The 11,483-nt window shown below is 47.4% G+C and overlaps 1 protein-coding gene across 2 annotated transcripts in view; it reads left to right on the top strand.

Annotated features, from left to right (window-relative positions):
* The first annotated feature begins 870 nt into the window (after nt 1-870).
* TLE3 (transducin like enhancer of split 3) overlaps nt 871-11,483 on the top strand; it is a 62,790-nt gene continuing 52,177 nt past the window's right edge. For both annotated transcript variants that reach the window (XM_015418511.1, XM_015418510.1), the window contains exons 1-2: nt 871-930; nt 8,749-8,793. In XM_015418511.1, coding sequence (XP_015273997.1) covers nt 910-930; nt 8,749-8,793 — 66 coding nt within the window. In that variant the 5' untranslated portion in view covers nt 871-909. The remainder of the gene's footprint in view (nt 931-8,748; nt 8,794-11,483) is intronic.

Here is an 11,483-nt window from a genome sequence, read left to right as displayed (position 1 = left end):
CCCCCTTGTCGGCTCGCCCGCTCCGCTGCCTCCTTCGGGAGCCAGGATCCCAAGGGCGCTCCATCCCGACCCGGGTTTCCTCGCGAGTAAATCCCATTGTTTCCCAGACGGTGTTTTCTTCCGGTTAAGTAGGGTTAGGAAGCTGCCAGAGGGACATGGAATGCGCGGAAGCGGCCCTGGCCTTCCCCAGGAGCAGGCCTTGGCCCTGTCGCGGCACTCTGTGCATGCTCAGAAGTTTCAAGAGACACTGGGGGTGGCCGTTTTTCCCAAGAGCCATGATTTATTTATTTTTTTAATGCCTCTGCTCGGGTTACATTTCGAGACTTTTTAAAGAAGCCCCCTCGGGTTTGGGGATTGCTATGAAAACAGGATTGAGGAAGCGAAGGAAGGGCCGTGGTGTTTTCTTAACATGGAGGATCCTTCTGGCTTTGAAGCCATCCTCAGGTGAACCGAGTGGATGGGCCGTGCTGTTTTGTCTGGAACAAATTGCAGGGTGTAACTTGGAACCTGCAAGGCCTCCACCAATCTAGCCAGTGAACTCTCCTCTCTCCCTAACGAGGGCTTAATTGGAGCTGCTTCTCCCCGAGCCTTTAATCCCTGAACCTGTTCTCCATGCTGGTGCCGTCATCAGTGTGAAATGGGCGGCAGGGGGGGGGGAGCCAGTGCCTTTGAGCATGTGCAGAGATCCTCCTCGTCCCCCCCCCATGGGAGAGGAGGAGACTAAGGCATGTGGATTCAAAGGGGGAAGGGCTGGGAAGGTTCATTCTCTCCTCCCCCCACCCCCGCGCTCCACTAATTGTGGTGTGTGTGGTTGGAGGATCCGTGCAATGTGGCCCACTCTCTGATCTACGCTCTTTCCTTTCTAGTCTTAAAGTGGAATACGATAAACTTGCAAACGAAAAGACAGAGATGCAACGCCATTACGTGATGGTAAGAGACTTCCGCAGCTGGCATGCTTGGCAGGAGCACTGGGACATCTATGGGGTTTGAGAGGAGGGGCAAGTGTGGTTTGGGAGGGGGGGGGTCGTGGGCCTAAATTGCCTGCAAGCCTCCAGACTGGCTTTGGAAATGACACCATGAATGTAGTGAGTGGGGACCTGGCAGTGGCTTGTGGGTGCCCTGTGGTTCTTTAGGGCTCTCTCTGGTTTTTGTCGTTTGGGTGGTCTGGCTCTAGCAGCCTTTGGTTTCCAGACTGGCCGGAAAGATCCCCTTAGGGTGGCATCTGAATTGGCCTTAAAAAAACCATGTGGCTTGAAAGCCTTCCGGGCCAGGAGCCTTCACGTCTTTAGCAGTGGCAAAGTTAATGCTTCTCTTCAGGGACTGTGTGGGTGCCGTAAGATGCTCCCGCGCATTCCTCCCTTGCCTTTTTCCTTGGATGTTCTAGGGCTTTGAGCCCTTGGCTCTCCCTAGGCAATTCGTTGTGTGTTGGATTTCTAGTGTCTGGGGAACACCCACAGTTCCCACATTGACACAAGGGACAAGAGCGCGTCTTCTTTACTGAGCCCTTCCCGGACGCAAGCTTTTCTTCCTGGGGAAACTCCCAGAAAGTCGGGAGCCGCTCTGTGCAGTCTGCAGCGCATGGGTTAATTCGGGCCTCTGGCGTCACCCGCGCGCGCAACATCACCAGTGGGAATTACAGCCTGGTGGTGGTTTAGAGGCTTAATTGCCGATCCCTCTTCTGTGGTTCTTGCTGTTCCGTCACTGCTCCGGGCGCGCTGTGTGGCTCATCCTGCTGATCATTCTTTTCTGCTTTTGGCTGCCCCGAACATTTGGGTTGTGGCTGAGGGTGGCCAAGATGGGAATTTCCCTCCCAGGAGCCTCTGCTCTATTGCAGCACCCAAACGGTGTGCAGTACCGCCCCCCATCCCTTGATCTTCTCCTTGTGTAGTGGTGCTGGGAACGCTTGGGGTTGGATGACCCTCCCTGAATCTTTACGGGTGTATCTGTATGGATTTCTAACGCAGGTTTGAGTCTAGGGGCACCTCGAAGACCGGCCAAGTTTTATTCTGGGTGTGAAGACTTTCCCTAGGAAGAAAGGTTAAAGCGCTTGGGGCTCTTTAGCTTGGGGAAACGACGGCTGAGGGGTGACATGATCGAGGTTTGTAAGATTATGCGTGGGATAGAGCAGGTAGAGAAAGAGGTACTTTTCTCCTTCTCTCACAATACAAGAACTCGTGGGCACTCCATGAAATTGCTGAGCAGTAGGGTTAGAACAGATAAAAGGAAGTACTTCTTTACCCAAAGAGTGTTGAACACGTGGAATTCACTGCCACAGGTGGTAGCGGCTACACGCATGGACGGCTTCAAGAGGGAATTAGATAAGCTTATGGAGCAGAGATTCATCAGTGGCTATTAGCCACGGGGTATAGATAGCAACTCTCAGGCTGGGGCAAGTGATGCTCTGTATTCTTGGTGCCTGGGGGGGGAGCAACAGTGGGAGGGGGCTTCTAGTGTCCTGGCCCCACTGCTGGACCTCCTGACGCACCTGGTATTTTTGGCCACTGTGTGACACAGAGTGTTGGACTGGATGGGCCACTGGCCTGACCCAACAGTGGCTTCTCTTATGTTCTTATAGGAACTCTCAGTCTGGGGCAAGGGATGCTCTGTTTTCTTGGTGCTTGGGGGGGGGGGAACAACAGAGGGAGGGCTTCTAGTGCCCTGGTCCCACTGCTGGACCTCCTGATGGCCTCTGGTATTTTTGGCCACTGTGTGACAGAGTGTTGGACTAGATGGGCCATTGGCCTGGTACAACATTGGCATCTCTTATGCTTTTATTAACACAGGTTTGAGTCCAGGGGCACCTTGAAAACCGGCCAAGTTTTATTCTGGGTGTAAGCTTTCGTGTGCACGCACTTTTGTGCGTGCACACGAAAGCTTACACCCAGAATAAAGCTTGGTCGGTCTTCAGGGTGCCCCTGGACCCAGACTTTGCAGACCAATTTGGTGACCCACCTGAATCTAACACAGGTGTTGTGAGCGTCTTTGGTTCTGCTTCAGGAGTATCTGTTTTTCAAGCTCTCCTTGAGGCCTGCGCAGTCTGGAAGTGGAAAGACCCACTAAATTTAGGGTCCTACTATCAGGGTAAAGGTGCACCTACCCTCCGTCTTTGGGTGTCAGCCCTGCAAGTTTTGCCCCTGTTTTCAGAGTGGCTTTCTGCTCTGAGGAAGCCTGGAACTCATAATTAACGCGTAGGCCTTGAACTCGCATCTTGAGCTGCTGTCTGGAGCTCGTTCCCTGTGTACGGCTCAGTAGGCCCCTGAGCTATTTGGAAGGGGTGTGTGACATTGCAGGAACCTCTGCTAAAGATGCCTGCGATCCCTCTTGGGACCCTGTTATAGTTTTTAAAGAAATTCAGCAGAGTTAAAAAACAGCTTAGCAATGCCAGAGTTCAATAATCAGACCCAGAGTCCATGTGTGTTTAAAAATATAAAAGTTTACTACAATTCTACCATAGGGAAGGGTAAACTTGGGAGAAAATAACAGAGAGCTAAATCAGCTACATCCTCTCTAGACTAGAAGAACTGGAAAAAGATGGCCCTCCAACGTGCTTCTACTCCAAGGCGAACAAAGACGGGAAGAGGGCTCATAAAATGCAAAGTTACTAACACTTCGCTCCCAATCAAACTCTTAGAACAGGGATGCTTTCGCGGGCTAACAGACTTGAGCTAACACTGGCTAACACAAAGACAGGTGATTTCCTGTAACAACAGAACAGACATTTAACCCCATGCATACACATTGAGTGTTTTCAACATGCAAATACCCAACACCCCTTCTCATGTTAAAACACGAAAGTCAGACAAATATAAACATTCACGAAGATTCTCAAAACGTTGCTTGTCAAGCGGCTTGGTCAGGATGTCAGCAATCATCTGGTCAGTAGGACAGTATCTCAGTTCAATCAGTTTTTGGTCTTGCAGCTCTTTCACGTAGTGACACTTGAGTGCGATGGTCTTGTTTCTAGACTTGGTTCCTTCTCCTTTGCAGATAGCAATACAGGCTTGATTGTCCTCAAAAAGAATTATTGGCTTTGGTTCATCTATGCCGAAGTCCTTCAATAGATGTATGATCCAGTAAAGTTCATAACTTGCAGTTTGCGCTGACACACATTCAGCTTCTCCAGTAGACATGGCTACAATGCTTTGCTTTTGACTAGTCCAAGTAATTAAACTGTCTCCATAGTAGAACAAGTATCCACTTGTAGATTTTCCATCAGGTGAGGCTTTGTCCCAGTTGGCATCCATGTATCCAGTCAGTCTGGGTTCAACACAGGTTGAAATCTTAAGTTTGTAATCCAAAGTTCCTTTCAGGTATCTTGCAATTCTCTTGATAGCTTTCCAGTCATGCTCATTAGGTGAACTGGTCTTTCTGCACAAAAGTCCAACAGCTGAAGTAATGTCTGGACGACAGATTGTGCTCAAATACAATAATTTTCCAATTGCAGATCTGTACTCATGATTGTCTTTTAGTGGTTTACCTTCAGTAAGCTTGGGATAGTCCTTATCCATTGGAGTGCTTACAATTGCAGAATCTTTCATTCCTACAGATTCAATAAAGTCCATGATCTTTTGCTTTTGGCTCAAAAGAAAACTTCCATCATCAGTCCTTTCAATTTGTATTCCAAGATAGTATTGTACAGTTCCTAACTGTTTCACTTCAACTTCCTTGTTTAGTCCATCAGCAATTTCTTGTACATCACTTTGATTTTGACAGCAAATAATCAAATCATCAACATAAATTAGTATGTATTGATACTTTCCATTTTTAAGTCTTGTGAACAAGCAAGGTTCTGCTATTCCTTGTTTAAAGTTCTGTTTACGTAGCAGTTTAGTCAGCTTCTCGTTCCAGGCTTTGGCTGCTTGTTTTAGTCCATAGACACTCTTGTTGAGTTTACACACTAGGCCTTCTTGTCCTTCTGTTGAGAATCCCTCTGGTTGTTGCATATAGATTTCTTCATCCAGGTCTCCGTTGAGGAAGGCTGTTTTGATATCCAAATGTTCAACGTGCATGCCCCTTGAGGCTGCTATGCTCAAAAGTGTCCTGAAGGATGTGTAGCTCACAACAGGTGCAAAGGTTTCCGAGAAATCGATTCCATATTTCTGTGAAAATCCTTTCGCGACTAGACGGGCTTTGTATTTGTCTATTTTGCCATCAGGGTCATACTTTACTTTGTACACCCATTTACAACCGATGGCTTTTCTGTCAGGAGGTAATTCAGTAAGAGTCCATACCTCTTTGTCTTGTAAAGATGCAAATTCTTCTTCCATTGCATCCATCCACTTGCTTCTCTCAGGTGCAGGTAGTCTGTTGACTTCCTTCCAGTTATTAGGTTCCTTTATTGGTTGCACATTTGCACAAATTCCATATATCGGTGGTGGTACACCTTTGGTACTCCTTGCCGATTGTCTCACAGTGATCGTCTCTCTTACCCTTGGCGATGCTTCTCCAGGTTCCCCTTCTGAGCTGGAACTCTCTTGTGGAGATGGACCTGCCTGGTCACAGGTGGTCTGCGCAGATTGCCAAGTAAACACGTCAAAGAAAGAGACATCAGTAGTATCCTCTGTAGTAGTGGGTTGCACTGTGGACTCAGCCAGGTTAGGAGTTAGTATGACATTGCTTTCATCTACACGTACCACATTGCATACTTTAACATATCCAGTTTCAGGGTTTAGAATTCTGTACCCTTTGCCACTAGAGGCATATCCGACTAAGACACCAATCTCTGCTCTTGGATCAAGCTTGCCCCTTTTCTCCTTTGGTATATGCGCATAGGCTTTTGATCCAAAGGCTCTTAAATGTTTAAGTCCAGGCATTCGGTTATGCCATAATTCAAAAGGGCTCTTATTGGTAACTTTAGATGGGATTCGGTTATGCAAATAAACCGCAGTGTGGACTGCTTCTGCCCAATAACACTCTGGAAGTCCAGATTGCATTAGCATACAACGCGCCATTTCCTGTATGGTTCTGTTTAATCTTTCAGCCGTGCCATTTTGCTGTGGCGAATAAGGCACTGTTGTCTTATGCTCAATTCCTTCTTGTTCCATGAATCTTTGGAACTCACTGCTGCAGTACTCTGTACCATTATCAGTGAACAAAACTTCTGGCGCCTTGCCAAATTTGTTCTTAACAACAGATACATAGTATTTAAACTTGTCAAGCACCTCATCTTTGCTTCTAAGCAGGTAGGTGTAAACATATCTGGTTTTTGCTTCCAGAAAACTGACAAAGTATCTGTTACCTCCAGCAGATGCATGAATAGGCCCAACTAAATCAGAGTAGACACACTCTAGCAGTTTAGTGTTTGAGTCATGAGGTTTAGTAGTCTTATAAGAGGGAGCTGTGCCCTTGGATTTAAGACAAATATCACAGCCATCTTTCATGAGCTCACATTCTGCTGCGTCAACATTGCATTCTTTCAATAATTGCTTCACAGATTTTATATTTCTATGTGCAAGTTTCACATGCCAAGCAAACAAACAGTCTTTGTGATTGCATTCAGTTGATTTTGTATGGCACACCATTCCATTAGCTTCAACTTCGTCATCATCATCAAAATTAGCATTAGCAATATGTCTCAAGTAATGAAAACCATCATTTGTTTGTAACATCATGTTAAAACCACTCTCACTCCAGATCTTTCCATGATTTGGTCTAAGATCAACATAACTTCCACTTTCCATTATTCTCTTTGTGGAAATCAAGTTGTGTATGGCGTTGGGCACAAAAGCACAATTTTTGAGGGTTGCCTCAACTATTTTGTTATCAGAATTCATGCCATACACCTGGACCGTTCCTGTCCCCGCAACTGAAAGAGATTCGCCCGCAGCTCCTTGAAGAGCAGGCTTACAATCTCTGTTCAAGTCAGAAAACCACTTTTCAGAATTAAACACATGAAAAACAGATCCGCTATCGATGAGAATTAGATCATCTGGGTCATTGTCTCCAGTGACAGTTAATGTATGCAAGTTGCTTTCCTGCTTCTCTATCACAGTAAAAACATTGCGCCTGTCTGCTTGACTGCCAGGCGCACTCTGGCCACGCCCTCTAGAGGGTCCTTTTGCAGACCGGTTAAACTGAGCGCGGTCACTTTTGGCGCGAGGTTGATCGTGAGCCTTTTGATCTCTTTGTTCCTGAAAAACCTTTGAATCAGGCAACTTTTCTGAACAACAATGGCGGGCAATGTGCCCCTTCTTGGCACGATGAAAACAGTTTACATTCCTCTTGCCTTTGTTCCTATCACATGTAGATTTAATACTTAACACAGACAAGTCATCCTTTGTTTTTGAAAGGGCTCTTCTCTGGCCTTCTTTCAGATAAGCCAAAACAGGAGGCAGAGTTTCAGACTTAGAAATATAGGTATCATTCAGCCTTTTTAACATCTCTCTGGCCGTTTGGCATTTTAGAATTTCTCTATGGTCACGTGGACACAAAGATTTCATGATAATGGCTATCGCTAGCTCATCATTAGCCACATATCTTTCCAACTCTTTTGCACCCACGGGGGGGGTCTGTATTCATTACATAAAGAGCTGAATATGATTGAAGAGCATTTTTAACACTTCTAAGCCAGTAGTCGAAATTATCCTTATTCAGAACTGGGATTTTACAGAATGCTAGGTTCTTGTTAGTTGCCATGCTGGCTTTCAATTGCTTAATTGCTCAATACTTCACCACTTCGCAGGGTAGAGATGAGAACTGGCGTTCCTTTTGATGTGCGCGGGACCTCCAAGCTGCTCCGGCAAGATCGGTCTCACCCCCTCCTCTTTCTCTCGGCTCCAAGCTCCGGCTTGCGGCTTGCTTCACAAGGGAAAAAGATGTTCTCAAGACGAAAGGCACATAAGAATTCTCTCCGCCAGAAAACACAGCCTTTCAGACTGATTTCACAGGCACTGGAGAAAAAATCAGGAGCCTTGCTTGGACACCATTTAATCCAATTGCGATTTAAAAAAAATTTCTTTCTACCTTAGAAAAATCCTAACACACATTGGTTGCTTTTACTCTGGTCTCATTGCGCGTCAGAAGCTTACTGGGCCCATAACCTTTTGTTATAGTTTTTAAAGAAATTCAGCAGAGTTAAAAAACAGCTTAGCAATGCCAGAGTTCAATAATCAGACCCAGAGTCCATGTGTGTTTAAAAATATAAAAGTTTACTACAATTCTACCATAGGGAAGGGTAAACTTGGGAGAAAATAACAGAGAGCTAATTCAGCTACATCCTCTCTAGACTAGAAGAACTGGAAAAAGATGGCCCTCCAACGTGCTTCTACACCAAGGCGAACAAAGACGGGAAGAGGGCTCATAAAATGCAAAGTTACTAACACTTCGCTCCCAATCAAACTCTTAGAACAGGGATGCTTTTCCCGGGCTAACAGACTTGAGCTAACACTGGCTAACACAAAGACAGGTGATTTCCTGTAACAACAGAACAGACATTTAACCCCATGCATACACATTGAGTGTTTTCAACATGCAAATACCCAACAGACCCGCTAGGCTGTTTACGTCTTATCCGGCTAGCCTAAGAAGCTTTCGAGGAGGGCAGGTGTCAAAGCGCCATCATCTTGTTAAAGACATATATGTCAGGCAGGGCAGGCCTCCCTGGGGCGGGAGTTCCAGGTTTGCTCTTTTCTTTGGCTGTTAACGGAAAGCTGTTAGGAACCTGGATTTTGTGCGCCTTAACATGGAGATGAGACACCAGGGCTTCCACGTCTTTTCTTGTATGATCAACAACGTGTTTTTCTTTTACAGTACTATGAGATGTCTTACGGTCTGAACATAGAAATGCACAAACAGGTGAGTGTCTTCATTTAAAAAGATGTGTGCGCACACAACTCCATCTCTCCTTCTTCCCAGGGGCTACTCTAGAACTCATTTTTTAAAAAATAATAAATCTGTTAACGGGGAGGGAAATGTGTCCTGGTTTTCGTGCTCTGCTGGGACACTCTTCCACTTGCACCGAATTCAGAAGTGTAGTTTTAATCTTTAATGGTGTTCAGTGGGGGCAACAGTGGGAGGGGCTTCTAGTGTCCTGGCCCCATTGCTGGGCCTCCTGATGGCACTTGGTATTTGTGGCCACTGTGTGACACAGAGTGTTGGACTGGATGGGCCACTGGCCTGATCCAGCATTGGCTTCTCTTATGTTCTCATAGGAACTCTCTGTCTGGGGCAAGGGATGCTCTGTATTCTTGGGGCTTGGGGGGGGGGGCAACAGTGGGAGGGCTTCTAGTGTCCTCCTGGCCCCACTGCTGGACCTCCTGATGGCACCTGGTGTTTTTGGCCCCTGTGTGACAGAGTGTTGGACTGGATGGGCCACTGGCCTGATCCAACACTGGCTTCTCCTATGTTCTTATGGGAACTCTCGGTCTGGGGCAAGGGATGCTCTGTCTTCTTGGTGCTTTGGGGGGGACAACAGTGGGAGGGCTTCTATTGCTGGACCTCCTGAGGGCCCCTGGTATTTTTGGCTGCTGTGTGCCACAGAGTGTTGGACTGGATGGGCCACTGGCCTGACCCAACATTGGCTTCTCTTATTTTCTTAATCTTTGTGTGTTTTATTAGTTGTGACTGTGTTGGAATTAGCTTTTGAGCTAATGCTGTAAAATATTTAATGGATTCAGGAGTGGCAAAATGATAAAGAGATTGCAACTGGCCGCGTGTTAAATGGGAATGAGAGGCCAGCATGGCGTGGTGGTTAGAGTATTTGTTTTACTCTGCTAAACTCTGCTGAATTAAGAAATTAAGAAATTTAAATACTAAACTACCAATAGTATTAGACTAGGACCTGAGAGACCTGGGTTCGAAACCCCACTCTGCCATGGAAACCTGCTGGTGGCCAGTCACTTCCTGTCAGCCTGACGTACCTCACAGGAGTGTTGTGTGGGTAAGATGGAGAAGAGGGAAATGATGTAGGCTGCTTCGGGGTCCCCACCAGGAAGAGAGCTAGGTTATAAATAAAAGTAAATAAATAAACTGATGGGCACACACAGAGCCCTTGCGTCATTTTGACGCTTAAGATTGCTTTTCTTTTGGCTTGGTTTTGGCAAGGCAGAGTTGGAGTTCTTTGGTCTTTGAAACCTGTGCAGAGGGATATTTCACCATTATGTTTTTGTGTGAGGGTGCAGCTTCAGTTTGCTCTGTCGCTACCCTTGTCCCCTCTGCGGTGTGGGTGCGTTTACCGCACCAGTTATGGTGTGCCCCCACGGCTTCTGACACTGTGCTAGTGGAGCCCAGGCCTGGAAGGAACCCTCCAGGTGCACGGAAGTTTCTGCTGGCAGTTTGGCCCAGTGAGTCGGCAAAAGCGAGCTGCCGTAACTTTTAACATCTTTGTTTAAAAAAAGTAAGTTGGGCTTCAGTCTCAGAAGGTTTGGCCAGGAAGATGGAGGCAGTGTTCGTATAAAAAGAGCAGTTTCTGGGGTTTCTGTCCTGGAAAGGTTTCTGTCCTGGAAAGAAGCCCCCTAAGCACAGCAGTCTTAACAGCAAGGCAAAAGTATACGTTTATGTGTGTTCCTTCAAGGGAGGCGTCTGAGCAAAGACAGGAAAGGGGGTGGGTGGGCTGCCACGCAGTCATTGTTTGAGGCCATAGAGCCAAGAAGGAAGGGGGCACCCATCAGTGTGTTTAGGCCGTTTAGGGCTGAACGAGGCAATATGCTCTCGCCCCATGCGCCTGGCCTTTAATAAGCGCACGCTTGGACACGCTAAGCACCGACCTCCTGAGAGCCTGGCCTTTACGCCACTCGATACATGCCATAGTTCAGGCCCATAGAGGGGAAGGTAGAACGTGCCTTTCTTCACTTCTTGGATGCCAGGACTTGGCTCTGCGATGGGGCCTGTCAAGAGTTAACTCTCTCCTTCCCGGGGAGGGTGACACCCTGGAATGTTTGTGTGCCCGGAGATGCCAGCTCTGCTGTGATGCACACACACACACACACACACACCCAGCCCAAGGGCAGAACAAGCAGAGCCGCTCTCTGAGAATGGCGGCCTGTCTCCCTCCCATGAGCCGAAACCTACAGGAGCCTCCGGCTGTGGCACAGGATTGTCGTAAAACTTCAAGGAATGGAGAGACTGTCGAGATGGGGCCTGATTAAGTGGAGTGCAGCTTCTGACTGGTGTTTTTCTAAGTGGTCCGACCCCCGCCCCTTGGGTGGGGGCTTGTGTGGCAAAGAAAGGAAGACGGGTGCCCCCCCCCCCCCCCGCTCTCAGGGGACCGTCCCACAAATGGATGAATCTCGCTAACCAGAAGAGAAAGTTGGTGGATGCGATGGGGGAGGGGGGGAGAGCATCATTGTGTAATAGAAGATATGAATGTAGACAGATTGTGAGCCCATTCGGCTGTCATGGCCCTTTGTTACATGCCCAGGGCAATGCAGATCGCCACTTTGGGGTCAGGAAGGAGTTTTCCTCCAGGCCAGACTGGTCCAGATATCCTGGAGGTTTTTTGCCTTCCCCTGGGCAGAGATCAGGGGGTCACTGGGGGGAGTGTGTGT

Source organism: Gekko japonicus, unplaced genomic scaffold (assembly GCF_001447785.1).
Source record: "Gekko japonicus isolate JY-2015 unplaced genomic scaffold, Gekko_japonicus_V1.1 scaffold275, whole genome shotgun sequence".
Taxonomy (NCBI): Eukaryota; Metazoa; Chordata; class Lepidosauria; order Squamata; family Gekkonidae; genus Gekko; species Gekko japonicus.
Note: the sequence above shows the minus strand (reverse complement) of the source record. Positions and strands in the feature narration are given on the sequence as shown.